At 38.2% G+C, this 18429-nt stretch overlaps 1 protein-coding gene across 1 annotated transcript in view; it reads left to right on the top strand.

The window, feature by feature from the left end:
• The window catches only part of POU6F2 (POU class 6 homeobox 2), a 322671-nt gene that overhangs the window by 242375 nt on the left and 61867 nt on the right, over positions 1-18429 (top strand). Inside the window, exon 6 of the mRNA XM_075142989.1 lies at positions 17519-17665. Within this exon, the coding sequence (XP_074999090.1) occupies positions 17519-17665 (147 nt within the window). The remainder of the gene's footprint in view (positions 1-17518; positions 17666-18429) is intronic.

Genomic DNA, 18429 nt, shown 5'->3' with positions numbered 1-18429 from the left:
TCTAAAATAAGCTGTTTACAATGTTCTATGGGCTATTACTGTTTGAATGCTAGTTTCTAAAGTTCTTGAAAGGAGTCTACATTAAAGCAACATTCAGAAGATTGTAGGATTGTTTTGTATTCTCTCTGAAATGGAATGGGATTTCATCTGCATCAGGCTGATTTATACGGAGTAATTTTGTTGTTTTGCTCTTGAGCATTTTATGAACTCCCAAAGAGATTATTGACCCCTGCTTAAAAAGTTTGTGATGAGAAGATATACCAATAGTAGTCCTATTGTTAGTGATAATGACCATAATGGGCATAAATTCAGCTGTTCTTTTTAGGAGATGAAATATTTTCTTTGCTCTTTTATAGGCATAAGTAGAGCTTAAAAGCAAAGATATGGTAGGGGGTGTCAGGATTTTCTGCAAGTTCCCTTCCAGTGTAATATTGCAGTGTACAACAGCTGCAGAAAAGAGGATCACAACCAACCAGAGATGCTCGGTGAATAACAACCACTAAGGAATTATCTAAGGATTAATTTTTAATTATTTTGTCAGAGGTTTATGTACTCATTTGTTAAACACAGGGGCAAAATTACTAACACTTTTCTTATAGCATGGAGCACATTCAGGACTGCATATTTATTGTCCACAGGAAATGAGCATGTGGTTAAAGGGAAACATAATTTAAGCACAACAGCAGATTTTCTGTACTGTGGCATAAGGCTCTTGGGCTTGCCCTGTGCGATACAGAACCGTGCGGTGGTACTGAAGCTGGTGCAAAGGTCTGTCTTCGTTAACGCTCTACCCAGGATCACTAGGCTGAATGAAAAGCAGAGAGAAGGGGACTACCATGTTAACACAGTCAATGGTTTTTGTGGCATTTCTGCATTGCTGCTCTTTACAGTTTGCTTTCCTTATAAGAAGTCAGTATATATCCTCAGAGACTGGTCACAGGTTCCCGAAGAGAAGAGCTGCAAGGTCCTGAATCTATCATTCTGTTTTAGATGCAGAGATAGTCACATTGTCATTTAGTTTAATGATCATTTGACTTAAATGTGTCATTTGGGAGCTAGACTATACAGTCCTATATAGTTAGGGCTCAGAGGTAGGCCCTTACTGCAGGTGTTTACCTCTCTCTGCTCAAATCTACATTGCTGAGTAGCGTATAGACATGCCCAAAGTCAGGCAGCGGGACTTGGTGTGCAGTGTGGCCAAAAACTGGGAAAACTGCAAAACTCCATTTGCAACGGATCCTGGTACAAGGTACCTGCCTTTGGTATGTGCCTTTGGTACGTGCCATCCAACTGAGCCTCTTAAACGTATGCTCAGTTGCCCCCATGGTCAATGGAAAAAGAGTCCTCTCCAGAAGACAGCTCAGAGCAAGACCTTGTCATGTAAGCTCTGAATTACCCCCTAGAGCATCTGTTTCCCTTTACCAACTATAAAGACAATGAAGGGTGACTGGCTTTGTAACTTTAGTGTCTGAAAGTAGTTGTTGGGGACATTCCCCAAACAGCTAGAAAGAAGACAAAATTGTGACTGCAGTGTGGGCTAACTGTGTTCCCACAGAGGCCATTTTTATAGCTTTGTGACAGAATATGGGCTTGAGAGGAGCATTATGGCAAGTTTTTTCTCCTGTACTAATGTAAGGTATATCAGAATAGTTGTGACACTATTTTGTAAAACTAAAAAGAACACTAGTCAAAAAGACTGCATGTTTCTAAGATCATCACATCTAGATTAAAGGCTCATCTCTTATGCAATGACTTATGTATGCCTATCATCTCTTTTCCTAGATCTTCTGCACAGCAGGACTGGTGTATAGGCTTCATGAGATGCAGAAAGATGACAGAAATACATAAGTGTTTTGATTTACCTATAGTCTTCTCTTTTCTATTCCTAACCTAGGATTTAGTGGTTTTATGATGTGTTGTATGTCGTGTGTCTGATTTAAAATAATTATTTCAGTAGTCATTCTTGTGATTCCACTTTTTTATGTTTCAGCACTCTTGTGCTGATATGTTAGAATTAGTTATTTCTTTTATTAGCTCAGCAGTGGTTTGCTTCTGTAAATATAATTCAAGACCTGTAATTTTCTTTATCCTTGGTGAGATTAATCTCTACATACATTTTTTTACTTGTGTTCTACTTGGGTAATGGGAACATTCTGAAATGTATATAAGACATATTTCTTGGTTTTCTTTGATATAGCATATCACCTATATTAGATGGTAGCCTATATTAGACTGTTATTTGTTCCTTAAAGTTTATGGAGCAATCCTGCATTGCATGTATTTTCTCTTGCACATTTCTTATACACAAACACACATGCACAGACACTCAGAGTCATGGACTTCCAGGGCTCAGTTCTAAAGGCAACCGATTCAATTGTGATTGCTTTTTTGTCTCTTTTTTATATTCGTTTTTCTCAGTTTTCCTTTTATGCCTGTTGTCTTTTGTAGTTTGGCTTCAAGGACATTTTTGATACAGGTTTGGCAAATATGTTCCATGTACAACATTGCTGTGGAATCCCTTTCTTTTTACTGCTGCATGTTTGTTCTGTAATATTGTAATTTGATTATTTTTCCATCTATTTTTACTTTTAAGTTTCTGGATTTATAGTGCTAGGGCTTGACTCTCGCCTTTCTTACGTTGGTATAAGCAAAGACAGGCCTCCAGTTGTACTAGGTTTTTCCAAACTTTCACCCCCTTTTGGAGGTAAAGGGTAGCCCAAGAATAATTTGATTACACATTTTTTCCCACTGCCTTTATTACTACATATCCAATCCAGGACATTTATAAAGAATAGCTAGTAAGCACTAGACATAAATCTCAGCTGTGTGAGAAGAATCTTAACCTGAGATGCCCTTACAACATCATCTGTTGAGTTCCCCTGAGTAAAGCACCACCTCCAGCTTCAGTTCTGGCTAATTAATGTATTTTGAAGATTCAAAGGCACCCTGTACTCAGACTGCTCCATGGGACAACATGCAGTAGCATATGGTCTCTACTGACTCTCCAACTTCTTTCCTCGAGCAAAGAAGAGGTAGCGACAAGGAAGCAAAAGTAGATCTTGGGTAGTAAGAATACCCTAAAGGGAGGCAAGATTGCTAACACTTAAAAAAATATCTACCCAGCAGTCACACACACAAAAAAAAACCAAACCCAAACAAGAAAACAAATTAGGCCAATTAGAGCCTGGAACAGGAGCCGTCCCCAAGACACCGATGCGGGGAGCTGGCTGCCACCGGGGCAGCTCCAACTGGAGGCAAAACCATCCATGTCCCAGCAGTGACAGATGAGAGGCAGAACAAGGGCTCCCTAGTGCTGCCCACCATATCATCAACCCTTCTTTTCCACAACAGCCACTCATACGGATGAGTGGATGAGGCCTTGCATCCACGGCTACTCATCTTTGCCCACCAACCCGGAGGCCAGTTAGTGCCAATCATAAATAAGGGGCCTGTACTACTCTGTAGTACAGCTCTTGTGGCTTGACATACAATTTTTCCCCCTGATTTTATTATCTTTAACAGCTATATGATGAGGACCATTTATACAAGTGAGTCATCTTTTCTGCATAATAAGATAGAGTGATAGGTCTAGAGCTCAAGTAAGCATTATATGAGTTACTGTAATTCATTTTAAAATAGGACTTGATAAAAACAAGGTATCATATGTGACATTTACTACAAGCGTGTGAATAAACAGAAAGCCAGAAGGAATGGTAGGATGCATAGGGGATTTCCCCACCACTGCAGTGGCAAGTTGAGTAGTTGATTTATTTTGTGAAAAATGTCCAGAGCATTAATGGTAAAATTAGTGTTTTCTGAAGAATATATATGTTGTCAGATCGCAACTTCAGAGAGAAGACAAGGCTTTCATTTTTGCAGGGTGTTCTGATAATGTAAGCCAACAAAGTTGAACCAGTTAATTTATAAAGAGCAGCAGATCCAGACATATATACTATGCTCTCCTGGATCTACCATTTCCTTGTGTAAAGTCAGCCTTCACTTTGAAATAGCCCCTTGTAGTTATTTTTACCATTTACATGCTTCATAGGTAAAGACCTACATTTTGCGAGCAGCTTTGCTAGTCACTTAGGTGTTCATTCATTTACCTCAGAGGAATTTTTTGGCCTCCATTAATATTACCTGTATATATATTATGGCAGTAGCTTAAGTGCCCAACTTACATAAGTACTAGATAAATACATAAATCACTAGGTACTGTGCAGCAAACAGGAAGAAATATTTCACATGCAGATTTACCCTGAAATAAGAAAATTGGTTTTAATTTGGATCTTGCCTTACTTTGGTGCATGTGCATATGTAATCCAGTCCTAATGGACTTTCAGGTGTATTACCTAAAGAGAAAATAAACAAACAGCATGAAAGAAAAGGAGTTTTATTATTCTCATTTTTTCAGACAGGAATTAAAGAAATGAAAATATATGGAAGAATAGGACCCCTAGTGAGATTTCTAGATCTCTACCCAGGGACCCTAGTCACAAGTCTTCCTTCCTCCTCAAACATAATTATTACTATTTCCATCGCACATACTTTGGAAAGTTTTTCATGTTTCCACATGAAATACTAATTTTCTAACCCTGAACTTTCCTTTTAAGCAAAATCAATGAAAAGCTATTGTTGCTTTTACAGATGCCAGGGAGAATTATTACCATCATAGGCAACAATAAAAAAGATATTTTCATCCTCGGTAGATTGAATTACTGAGAAATAACCTTATAATTACTGTATAAAACACCCTGTTTTAACACTGTTTTTAATATCCATAAAGTTTCTGATTTATTTTTCACAAGCCAGCATCAATGACCTAAATTCTGCCTTGCTCTAAGGTTGTGGTGCAATTATGCTGACCTCCGTGGGACTCCACCTGTTACATCGATGGCTCTTAAGAGGCACACTATTTTTGGATGAATATTACCTAGGAACAAAGAGAGAGGTCTGATTTCACTGACATTGATTTAAATAAGCAGCATAATTGTCTTGAAATCAAAGGAAATGTTTTGGACTTCTAACAGTATATCAGGTAAATCTGCTTTAAATTAGGTATTTGTCAGACCAGTGGGGAGAAGAAGCCTTCTGATATCGCCCAGTGTGGGATTCACCAGTGGAAATGTCAGGGAACCCTCGAGTTGTAGTGAACTTGCCAAATGGACCCTTGTCCCTCGCTCCCTACAGATCTTGGTTCAGATGCCTTAGCAACCTGCGATGCTCAGCCGGCTCACGGTCTTCAGGAGAGAGAAAGGAAATTCCCCCACAGCACACTCGCATTTCTCTCTTGCAGCTACAACCAAAAAACTGTCTCCTGGGCCCACCCAAAAGTAACAACTTCTGGTTTAGTTTAGGCTGTTGATCTTGTTTGCCTCTTCTCAGGCTGATGTTCACCAGGTCTTCTGCAAGTGAGTCCTTGTCTGTCTCTTTGAGGTGAAATTAAGAGGATTGTTACCTGCCTGCTGATTGCCATTGTTGAAAGAGGAAAGTGTTCAACACAGAATGACTGCACCCTCGTTTTGTGTTCAATTAATACTTACTTAAAACTAGGCCATCCCTTTTCTGTTTGTCTGTTTTCCCTTGGCATGGTAAGAAACCATGTGAGTGCCCTCTGTGAAATTTCTCTTTTCAAGGGGATGTATTCAGCTTTAGGTTTGGAAAGCAAACAGCACATACTTCATATTTTATAGGGAGTATTTGTTTTATTGCATGCACAAGTAATATGAATGTAATAGGTGTAGTGAAAGAGTCCTGTCTTAATTGCACTTGGGCTGGGTTCATCACAGTTTGTTGGAGGTGCCCTAGAACAACAGCATTGTCTGACCCTTGGCTTACCCCTTTTACTGACAGAATTACCAGTAGCACCCACTAGTTCCAGTGGCTGCAAAGAGGTCTGCAGACTGCACCCTTTCCAAAGGTGTATTTTGGCTAATAGTTAGGAACATATATATGTTCCTCCCACCCCAAAAGGGTGAGATTAGGAAAAAGGCACGAAAGAATGATTTCTTTGAAATGAAGTATTTCACTCAATTTATAAAACACCCATCTGTGAGGGTGATCCATTTTACATTTCCTTTCAAGAAATCATTTTGGTCTGAGCTAAATGTTTCATGTGACCTAAAATTTATTTCTTTTCCATTTTTTTTCACTCCAGGTCTGCCTGAACTGTGTTTTGTTATTGTTTCGGGTTTTTTTGGGGGGGGGGTGAGTAGGGTGTTTTGAGGAAATATTTCAGTCTGCAAACAGAAAAATCCATTAGTTTCACAGCTGTTGGTGTAAATGCTTTGACTTCTGACTTCAATTGATAGCTTCTCTGCTTTACAGTGACATAAATGAAAAAAAAGAAAAACATCAGGCCTTTGGTAAGAATATTTGATTTAAATAAAGTATCAGTGTAATTAGCTAATTCTAGTATTTCAAATGAGAGAATCATTCCCCCCTTATTGCAGATTTGAAGCTCATAAGAAATTGAAGGGGCTGATTCTGACAGTAGTTACCTCTGTTTTAACCAATTGCAACTTTGCTGACCTCATTAAAATTATACCAGATTTGTATCCTGGTGGAGAGAAATCACAATCAGACCAAGAACTTGGAACTTATGTTATTTTTAGCACAAAAAATTCCTTGTTTTGTAAAGCACAAGAATTGCTACAGGGCCCATAAATATTTTGTGAATCTGGTCAACAGATAAAAGTAGAAAATACTTAGAACATGAAAAAATTCATCTGTCTGTCTATTGACAGTGCCTTATGGAAGAACAAGAGTCTAGGTACAATAAGGCAATAATGAATTTAATGAAAAAGCTACAGACATTCAGATTGTAAGCTGAGCTGCTGTTGAAAAAGATAGTACATATTTTTGCCCATATAGCAGAATTCCTTGGCTGAATGTCTATGAGTATATTTCCATTGATAATAAATATGGAGGAAATTATTTATTGTAAATGATAATTAGACTTTCCCCAGGCTATGCATTCAGCCAGTAGCAGATACTGAATAATAACATAGGCATTATTTCTGACATTGTGCCTCCACACAAAAAAAGAGGATGGTAGGAGCTAAACCTTGCCATGACTTTTGTTTAAAATACACTAATATCAGCATAGGGGTAAATGAATATTTGTGATTTTATGTAATGCCATGTATAATGTGGAGTATAAGTCACACCCCACCTTTATCTGTGAAGTAGAAAAATCAGCCACAAGAACATACTAACACAAACTCTCCTGAGTTTCCCCAGGACTGCATTAGGACTTGCAGGCAGGCTAACTTTAAGCAGTCTTTGCAGGATCTCAGCCTCAGATTTTAACCAACTTGGAATTGATCCTTGCAGCAAAAAAAATTCTTCAGTTTATACTTGCAGTCATCACTCACATTCAGCTAACAGCAGTTCTTCTGTTACCTCAAGCAATATGGAGCTATGCTTTTGTTATAAGAGGATCTCGGTTTCATATACCCTCTTGCCATCAATTTATAGTGACTAGCACAGTGGCAATTGCAAAGACCTCAGAAACAATACATTCCTAGCCTATATGTTTTTAATTATATTTCCAAGTTTCATTTGCTGTTGGCAACTTGACGTTATTTTGATTTTGCTGAGGTGAAATATATGAGTTTCAAATACAGCTTTGAAATTGATTAGGAATTAATATGGCAGCATTACAGACATAGTAGATTTACTGCTGCTTTTGCAGCTCTGTGTGAACTCCCATATGGAAAACCTATTGTGACCAGATCCAGAGTGACATGAGCAAAGTGGCTGAGACGGTAGATAAGAGATCAGAGAAAAGGAATCAAATAGGTAAAAGCAGAAAGGGAGTCTATAATGGCAAAAAAAAAAATTATACCCATGCCCAAAAAAAACCCAGGGAGGAGTCACAGGAAAGGTGGGATATGGCTGGATTATGAATAAAATAAAATAAAATAAAATAAATAAAAAAAGCTTTCAAGGCAACTAGTAAATTTAAAATAAATGGCGAATGTTCTGTACACCTCTCAGAAGAACATTAACAAAATTAAGCCTGGAATCACCTAGCTGATGCTGAGCGCAGCCCAGCCCCACACAGCATGCGTAAGCACGCTCTGGCAGTGCTGCTTCTGGGGCGGGATTTGCAGCTCATTTTTAGGAGCAGGTTTCTTGCTGACACCAAATGAGATGGAAGTGCCTGGGAGGAGAGAGGGTTCTCTGTGGAAATGTTTCCTATGTGGCATTACACTATTAACCCTTCTGCCTTTCGTCTTCTGTAGGAGCTGCATCGAGAGCACAATTTTTGGCATGTTAAATACACAATTGTTACCAGTTTATATGTAGCTTTATGTACAGAGCAGGACTGCTGGTGAAAATATACGTATAAACAGTGGCTTTAAAGTGCTGAAGTCAGTCCTGTGTTAGTTAGTGGCTTCTTATATGTTTACAGTCAAATTAAGCCTTCCAAAGGTGAATGTGGCAGGAGGTTGCTACCATCTGAGATGCAATATGCTCACATAGTGCTGGTGCAAGGAGGGGGAGCGCAGGCCCATAGGTGTTCATTGCTCTGTCTTTAGAAAAGGAGTAGCAGCAGTAACCTCCCCATTGAAACACAGACAGCAAACAGTTGAACAAAGTCACATTCCCAGTGCATCACTGGGCACTCAGAACTGTACTAGAGTAATAAAATAGTGCCCCAAGGAAAATGTTAACAGTACCCTGCTTAGGGACCCCCAGCATCCTTTTTTGCATGCCTTCTCCCCTCACACAGACTTTCACTCAGGTTTCTTGGTTTATTCGCTATCACTCACCCCTTACATTTATTTTATTAGAAATGTGGGTTTGACTTCAAGGTTTTCAAACTAAATGCTTCCTTCAACTTTGTTCACACTTCTCAAATCTCACTTTGTATACTGAGATTTCAGCAAAACTCAAATGGCGAATTAAAAATCAGTGTCACAACTGATTTGATATCTCATGTATTCTCTATGAAACCTGGAAAATAGGGAGAGAACTTCTCACACACATGGTTTCAATTATGGTGTTTATGTTGTTTTGACTTTTGAGCGAACTGACGTAACCGCAGAGGATTAAATCCTTCCAGCTTTCTAGATACCTGGATTCAGAACCAGATTTGGATTTTGGACTGACCTGTATCTTTGTCAGCAATCTTTCCACTGCACTCAGGAGTCATCTGTATCGTTCTTCAACTTTGTGTCATATCGGTGCATCTACTAAGGTCAAGTTTGGAGCTGAAAGCAGTGAAAAGAAAAATATTCCACATAGTTCCAGTTTTAGATCTGATCTTGTTTACATTCAAGTCAATGAGAATTCAATGTAAGCGCTTAGCCTACGTGGAAGCAGACCTATTTGGTGATGCTATTACATTACAAACAAATGAAAGTATCCAGATGTATTTCCAGCTTCAAAAATTAGGATCTTTGCAGAGCAGCTGGCTTAGAATTTTTAAAGACGCCTTATATATGTTCTCAGTCAGCAATGTGTCCCTAAGCATTAAGTAGTATTTATTCTTCAAAGGGTGAAAGAGAAGGCCTGTACCTAAAAGTCTGATTTTTAATATGAATATTCGAATAAACAGTTCCAGGCATGTATACTAAGATTGCATGTTGTACTGTAAAACAAGACTGTTTCAGAAATATTTTCTCAAACACCCAACGTAAAGCGTCATATTATCATAGTGTGACCTCACATTGCATTTTTAACATTTATATATGCAAATGGTCATATTTACATGTGCCTGTGCTATTCACACATTCAAATTAAAGGCAAATAAATGTTTTAGATTAAGGAGATTAATTTGGTGTGTCTCACAGTTGACACACTTTCTACAGAGGCTAGATCACTGAGACCCAAGTGCTGGGCTCTTATCCGAGAAGACAGATGGCAATTTCCTTTTGATAAGAGTTCATTTTTTTAGCAGCAAGGGAGCCCTGAAGTAACCATTTTTCTTGTGGGGAAATCGTCTTTCAGAAGCCAGATAAATCATTCTAAAATAGACAAACACAGAAACCGAGGAACTAATCAACCTGAAATGAGCTGAGTTGCAGCCCCTTTCAGAAAGTTTAGGAGATGCTCTTTGCTTTCATTCTTGCCACACATGGGAACTACTTCAGAAAATTAGAGTTCAGCTAATTTTTTCAGTATTCTTTCCTCTTTTATGAGCACCAATACAATTTATGATTAGTAGCAATGCAAAATTTCATCAAGATGAGGTAGTTTGTTTACTGTATGTTTATATCATGCATAAAATAAACAGTTGTAGATATTGTAAAGACTGCATAAACATAAAGGTAACTAACCAGACTAAACCCCGACGGCTCTGCTTAATGAAAATCTGGAACACTGTGTGCCAGCTTATACGGATCTGGAACATTTCATACTTGTAAGTTATAAATGTGGACAGCCGGGAACCCACAGGACTGGAGTCTGTGGGTAGTCTGTAAGTACTGACCTGCTCCTAAAGGAGTCAGTCAGCTACTCTTTGTAGTTATTTATATTTAAATATATTTAATATATTTAAATATACTCACTCTTCTTTTTGGTAAACATATAAGACCCAGCTTCAGACATGCTGACACCTTCGATTTAGTTTATATCTTGTAGAATCAGACTCAAACAGGATCCCTTTCCTCCGGTTTCCTTTCCTCTCTTTTCTGTCTGTCACTAAAGAAGCAGAAATGAAAATGGCTAGGGTAGTTTCCACTCACTCCTTGCCTGTGCCCTAATGTGTTCTTCATTATTCATGTCTCCAGTAGTTCGGTTCTAGAGATCTGGGAATGATGTCTGCTCTTTATTTGCTTTGCCATGGCTCTATTAAAAATATACCTTTTTTTATTTTGTAAATTGTTACCAGAGTTTTTTAGACTGGTTCCAATTTGACCAGCAGCACCTTGTTTACAAAGATATTGTGAGAAATCTTCTGCATCCGCCTCTGTCCATGTCATATCAAGGCGTACATGAGCACTGCGTGCTTCCCATCACCTCAGGTCGCGTCACTTTGCATTGAATCAAGCCATGTCGCATCAGTGATACCACTATCAGTACTTATTCCTGATAGAAAATTCAGCATAGATTTAGACAGCAAATAGCTCAGCCACAATAAATGTATATAATGAGCAGATTAAGTATCTGTGAGAACCAGATATTTTAAGTGTCCCTGGCAAGTTGGTGCTTTCAGATACTCCAATATCCTTGCCTCTACGTTGTATTCTGCACATGAATATCTGATATATGTGCATATACTAAAATGTCTGTCTAAGCAGCCTGTTTGGATCTCACCATCTACAACCATTTGCAAATATAGATCTGTGCAGTTTTGAAATAACCAGACATTACTGGATGGGTCTGGATATTGTAACTACATTATACAGTTTATAGGTTGATCATATCCCAGCACTGTACAAATAACAAATGTTGACAGATTTTTTTTTTTTTTTCATAATTTGGGATTTGTTTCAAACATTTGCCTGCTGGGGCATGTTTTCAAAGAGTTATGCATGATTAGGCTCTATGACAGCCATTTTATTAGACAACAGCCTGTTGTTCATTTATAAAAGTTAAATGTTGTGATTATCCTATTACATAAACTGAAAAGAAGGGAGGAGAGGATCAAAATAAAAAAAAAAAGTTTCTAACTGATATCTAAAACATACACGGTTTCCAAAATATTTGATCATAGTATCTTTTTGGATAAAATTAACTTATTTTGGTTTATGTTGCCTATGTATTCTCTCTTGGCTTTCTTGGGATCTGCATGTTCACAGGTTTCTTGAAAATTTGACTTATTTTTGCTTAAGACCCTAAAAAATAAATTAAACCAGCAGAGCTCAGGCAGCCATAGTTGAAAAATTTGGCTGCAAAATTCTATATAAATGCTAAGTGGTCTTCTTGTTGTTGATTATTACAAACATTTATTTGGCACTCATCCCTGTAGTATCTAGGTGCTTTCCCAGGATTAAGTTGAAGCAGTCTTTCCAGTGTCTTTTTTAAAATTCCTTCAGGGATTTTGAGATTTGATACAGGTCCAAGGGAGCTATCAACTGGTACAAGATATATATACATATTGAAGATAATTAGGAATATAAGCATTAATACTGTGTAAAGAATTTACCAGAAGAGCCACTAGGGACTTCAGGGAAACTGTATTTCTGCATCAATTCATTTTTGTTTAGAAACCAAGCACATGGGTATCTAAATTGGAATGTTCTGCTGCTATGTCTTCAAGGTATTGAAGACACTTTCGTATTGTTGTTGTTAGATATGGTTTACAGTTACTGGAATGGGATGGTGTGGTGGGCTAGCTTTGGCTAACAGCCAGATGCCCACCTAGCCGCTCACTCACTGCCTCAGTGAGATGAGAAACAAAATAGGATGAGAAAGCTTATGGGTCAAGATAGAGAGACTGCTTAGCAATCACTGTCACAGGCAAAACAGACTCAGCTTGGGGATAATTAACTTTAATTTATTGCCAATTAAATAGATTCAGGTAGTGAAAAACAAAAAGACAAATATTAAAACAACATCTTTCCTTCCCCCTCTCCCAGACTGAACTTCACTCCTTCATTCCTGACTTGTCTACCCACCCCCAGTAGCGCAGAGGTCTATGGTCAGTCCAGAACAGTTCCTCTCTGCTGTTCCTTCCTCTTCACACTTTTCCCCTGCTGTTGTGTGGGCTCTCCATGGATCACAGTTCACATCAGGAAACACCCATCTGCTCCAGTGTGGGGTCCTCCAAGGGCTACAGTGGGGATACCTGCTCTGCTGTGGAGCACTTCCTCTTCCTCCTCCTTTCCTGACCTTGGTGTTCCTTCTGTTGTTTTCACTCTTTTTTTCCCCTCCTTCTCTGCAGCTCCCCTGATACCAAAACCTTGCCATCTACACCCAACACAGGTGATAATGCTGGTCACAGTAATGAAGAAGGTACCAGAATATCCTCAGAAGCCTGTGCTCTGTTTGGAATAGTCTTTCCCTTAAGGCCAAGTGACTGCTACCCAGAATCTGTCTCATGAGCCACTGTGAAAAAATGGGAATAAAGCCCACTGATAAAGCCCATGTAATTCCCTCATAATCTAAACACAGATAAAATTCACATAGATTCTCAGTTAAAAATTCCTACAAAAGCAAATGCCATGCTAATAAAAATTTAACTTCTATGATCTTTTTTCACATAGTCTGGATAGAAAAGAAAAATGTCATGTGTTTCTGATTGAGAGCCATTGCTGAATTCTTCTCAACTTTTAGAGTTATTTAAATCAAAGGATTTCTCTGTTTTCCCGTGAAAAGCATTGGTTTAGGCAAACACTCTCAGTAGCTGATCAGTAGCTGATCTAGTAATGTGATGCTTCCTACAGAAAGAATTGTCTGAGAACATGAGAGATTGAGGATCTGTCGGTCCCTAATCAAATATACTGCTTTTCTACACTAATTTAATCTCTAGGAGATATCCAGAAATGTGATTTTTTTTAATAGCCTTCCTGAAAAACACTGATACTATTTTGTAAAATGAAGTTATGCCTGCTGTTACTCCACAATATGTCCCTCCATTCTCCATTGCTGCCTTCAGATAGTGTATCTTCACTCTTAGTCTCTCCCACAAGTCCGTTAGAAAACACACAAGATCTAACTTTATTCTTATACTGGTGCTACATAAAATGACCTTACCTTTCAGGTTACAGGCCCATTTTTTCGTATGATGCTCTGGCATCCTGAAATGTCTTGGCTTTTCATTTCATCAGTCAAACTTTTGTTTTTTCTTTATATTTGTTGAATGAGTGATATTGTAATGAGTAAAACTGGCTCTTTGATTTCCAGACCAGCGGAATGAAAGATCAGTAGGATATGGTCTTTATAGAGAAAAGTAAAATTACTGTGTAGACTATCAAATCCGATCTTGTATTCAACAATACATATGAATGCTTGATCAGTTTCTCACAGCAAGTTCACTGAGATACTAAGTTAGCTTTGGGAAAAAAGAGAGGAAGAGGGTATTCTTCCAGAAGAAAAAAGTATTTGTGGCTCTCAAGAAAGCAGCATTACAGCATTGACTCTACCACACTTTTTTTGAAATTGTGCTTTTTGAAGACTATTTCTTAACCCTAGAAACTCTCACTTCTCATGTCACAGTTTTGGGATCTTGTAAGTAGTGCTTCTTTCATCCCCCATCATTTTACAGGTTAGTTTTATTCGTGTGAGTTCTGTTTGCTGCAGTGGAAAGGCTCCTGCTTTACACTGAGTTAGAACGGAACAACTTTCATATGCTTTTCCTTTAAAAGTTCAACTTTGGGAAGTCAGAAAAATGTACTGAAGCTACTCAGTTATTACAAGATTCTTCCTCATAAAGTTTGCTTCCCCATATAATCATGTCATTAGCGGAGGTATCCTTGAGAGGGCTGGCCTGTCACTTTAAACTAAGATCACTATTACCTGCTGTTGTGGCTGGTGTTTGGAGTGGGAGCAGAAATTTGGGCACTGGAATTGACAGCTCCAAAGGTCTCAGCCTTCCAAATTAAATCATTATTTAAATACAGAAACAAAATGGGAAGAGCCCTTTGTGGGATCTTTCATAATATATTTCTAATATTTCCAATAAGTGTTCTCAGGGATCCAACCTGCACTGAGAAATGGCATAAACCTCTCAAATCAGAGATTTTATTTTTAAAATAAAAGCAAGATATAATGTGTTAGAAGTTACCTTGGTGTCCAGACATAATGAAATGAGGTGTATTTCTCCATCCCCAATTTGCACATGATATAAAAGGGGTCAATTTAACAGAGAGTGATTTGCAGTCAACAGCTTCCCAAAGCACTCAAAGAAAAATGCATCTTCTCATTTCTAATCAGACTTATGAATAGATAGGGATGTTTTTATATGCACTTGGAAGTCTCTTACTCTGTGAGTTGGCCCATTCACTGTGATTTTTCCTGGAACATGGTACTACCCAGGGTACCTATGCGTATCATAGCCCCTGCCATCATTTTTAATAAGTAGCTTATCTCTGTGATGCAACTAAAAGCAATCCTGAGTGTCTCCAGGGTTTGTTGTAATTAAATTTTATTGTTGTATTTGAAAATGTACAGTTTTTGAAAACTGGAGCAAGAAAAATGGAAAGGAGATTCTAGGAGGTGATAATCTGATTTTTAGAAGGTTTTAACCCTTGGTAGTTTCCAGATTCACAAGCTTACTTATGCTCCCCAAGTAACTGTTCCTATACACAACTGAAGCCATAAACTATAGCAGCTAGTGTAGTTTATTAGCTGATGTCAGGTGACCATGTAAAGATTATCATTTATACCTGCAGTCAGATGCTGTGGGGTCATAGGTGCAGTAATTTTTTGGTGCCTAATAAGATTGTAGGAGGCCTTTTCTGGAAGTCTTACACTTTTGCTGCTGCCCCTTTCTTCTCCAAGTATTTACAGCTGCAAGGGAGTTACTCCAAGTCCCAGTGCTGCCCATGAAGTGCTGCGGAGAAAGGCATTACCAGCTTCTGATCTGGACAATAAAGAAATGTCACTGAGCAGAAAACTGACAAGTTTATCTATTCTGTTACCTGGCATTATACTGCCGTGCTCAGGCACCACCGTCCAAGTCACTGAGGAGTGCATGACACTACATTTGGGTTCACACCTTGTGCAGTCAGTGGAATTGCTTGCACTCTCCATTGGGGGACGGAGCTTTGCCTTTGTCATTGTGCCCTTCTCCACTCTCTTCACAGCTCATCAAGACTGCTAATCAAGCAGTCATTGCAATTTCCCCGTTTGTGTTTTATTCATGCTTGGTTTTCTTGCCAAGGAATGCCACAGACTGGTTTTGGAGATTCATATAACAATTTTTTCCAAATCAAAATATTTTCTCCAACAATGTCATCTTTTCTGTCCAGCATTGCTACTAATCTTTATTTAGTTATTTACTTCATAATTTCTAGAGGGATTGGATGTGCCCAAGGCGCCCCTTTAGGCAACACTTTATATCAAGGTTCCATTTATAAATACTTCATGAAGGGCTAATGAATGATTAATAGATGTTTTAATGTATGACCAATCAATTGTAGATTTCGCAACATCCACCAGACAAGTAGGTTTCTTATAAGCATAGGTTATAACCATATCTGACATCTTCTACTGATGGGCTTCTAAACATCTATAACATACACACTACTCATATCTGTAACATGCTTAAAACATCTACTAATCACTGATTAATTTTTTATAACCTATTTTGAAGCAGAGCTTGTCTGTGGAGTACATCCCTTATTGGTGTCTGTGACGCTCCATTTCTACAGGATTGATAATTTACTCGTCATCTAAGGACTTAGAACTCCTACTGATTTCAGCTCAAACATTAAGCTTTTCTGAGTTAGCTTCAGCATTTTCACCTCAGCCTGAGAAAAAATGTCTTTGCTGTCCCCAGACTTTTTTCCCTTCAAAATTCTGGCTACTTTACCCTGCTAATGTGTGTTTTGCAAGCTCTGCGAAAATGCAATGATTCTTAGGGGGCAAACACACTCTAAAATACATTTTCAGCCTGTTGAACTCAGTTTGCTTGATTGTTCTCAGGACAGCTGTCCCAGTGATGATGGTTCCCAGCATTTTTTTTAATTTTTTTTTTTTTTACTGTCATCGTTGTGTGCTTGGTTCAAAGTTTGTCCATTCTCAGAAAAGGATGAGAAAGTATAAACTTCAAAATAATCAAGTGAACAAACCATCTCCCAGAGGACTTTTGATTCTGACAGAGAAACACACATTTTTTACGTCTAATAAACCCAAGTGTTTATAGGAGTGTTCCTCTGTGGGATTCCCATAGTCTCCTAAGGTGAAAGGCACGACTGTGCTCTGTGCTTCATATGGAGCACCCAGGTAGAACTGACTGAAGTGGGCAGTACAACTCACTTCCTGAAAATTTATGAGTCCTGCAATTAATCATTTGCAGTTGAGCAGCAGTAAGTTGCTTAGTATCATATTTTGCAAATGAATTTTTAATTTTTAGTTGATTTCTACCGAACTTAATCACAGGGTTGAGTCCTCTGCTGTGATTTATCTAGATGTTGAGACCAATTCTTTAATGATATAAATTAAAAGGATCTGCAGGTTTTTCTCATTTCTGGGGTCATTAGTAAAATAGTCTCTGCTCTGAATATCCCCAAGTAAATATCCCACTCCCATTCAAATCAAATGCTAGTCTTTCACTGATTGCTGTTTACAGAAGGATTAGGCTGCTACACCTACGGCATCAGCACATTGAACCTAAAGAAACACATCAAGCATAACTCAAAAAAAAAAAAGATAGTAAAGGTTAAAAAAAGAGAGTTTTATTCTTCAATATTAACATGGAATTTCCTCTGGCTTTTTTAAAACCATTCATTGTCAAAACCACCAAAGCCTCAGAAATAAGAACCTCTCAAAACTACTCAAGCTCTTGGAGTAGACAGTTTTTTACCCACGTTAGCACAATCGCTTTTATGTTATCCAGTTAGCACTCTGTGTTTCCGTGTTTATCGGGGGTTTTACCATGATCTTTTCTTTCCTTTTTCAGCTGGTTAATAATCCGCTAGCAAGTCAAGCAGCAGCGGCTGCAGCAGCAGCAGCCATGGGCTCAATAGCAAGCTCCCAGGCCTTTGGCAATGCCCTCTCCAGTCTTCAGGGGGTCACAGGTCAACTCGTCACTAATGCACAAGGACAGGTGAGTAGAAGATGGAGCAAACAGTGAATTCTGATGGCAGGCTGATCTTGGGACAAAAATGAGTTCCGCTTGTATGACAGCAATTTAAAAGTACACATACTGAAGATAAATAAATATTGATTTGCCAGACAAGGTAAGAAATGGAAAGTCTGAGAACTGTGAGGAAGTTAGGAGCTGTTAGAAAGTGTTGTCAAGCCAGAAAAGGCTTAGGGTTTGTTTTATTTTAATTCAACCTTTTAAAAAGATCACAATAGTGCAATAATATAGTATTTTAAAAGTCCAGCAACCCTGTGATTCTTAACAAACGTACCAGCTGTCTTCTTCCACTTATATATGCCTAGTAACAGACAATTATATTAAAGTGTTATTGTACTATTAAGACTACACTTTTTTCCAAATTGTAGCATTTCTGTATTACTTCATTTCTGAAAAGGTATTAAATATTTTAAGTAAAGGAACACAACTTAAATTGTAATGAAGTATCTGGGATGAATTTAACTGGGTGGCTTACTCATTTGCTGATTAACTAAGTTAAGCAATTTGCAATGAATCTGCCAATCTGTAATGCAAATTTGGGAGAAACTTTTGCTTTAAAGAATATTTTCCAAACAGAAATTGAACAATGTTTATGGTGTAGCTAAGAGAGAGATTGTGCATTATCTGCATTTGGGAGCTGTTCATTTATTGCAAACTATTTCAGTTTCAGTCCTAATATGATGCAGAAGGATATGCATCTGAATCCATACATATATATAAATAATTCC

This window comes from Calonectris borealis, chromosome 2 (genome assembly GCF_964195595.1).
Source record: "Calonectris borealis chromosome 2, bCalBor7.hap1.2, whole genome shotgun sequence".
Classification (NCBI taxonomy): Eukaryota; Metazoa; Chordata; class Aves; order Procellariiformes; family Procellariidae; genus Calonectris; species Calonectris borealis.
Note: the sequence above shows the minus strand (reverse complement) of the source record. Positions and strands in the feature narration are given on the sequence as shown.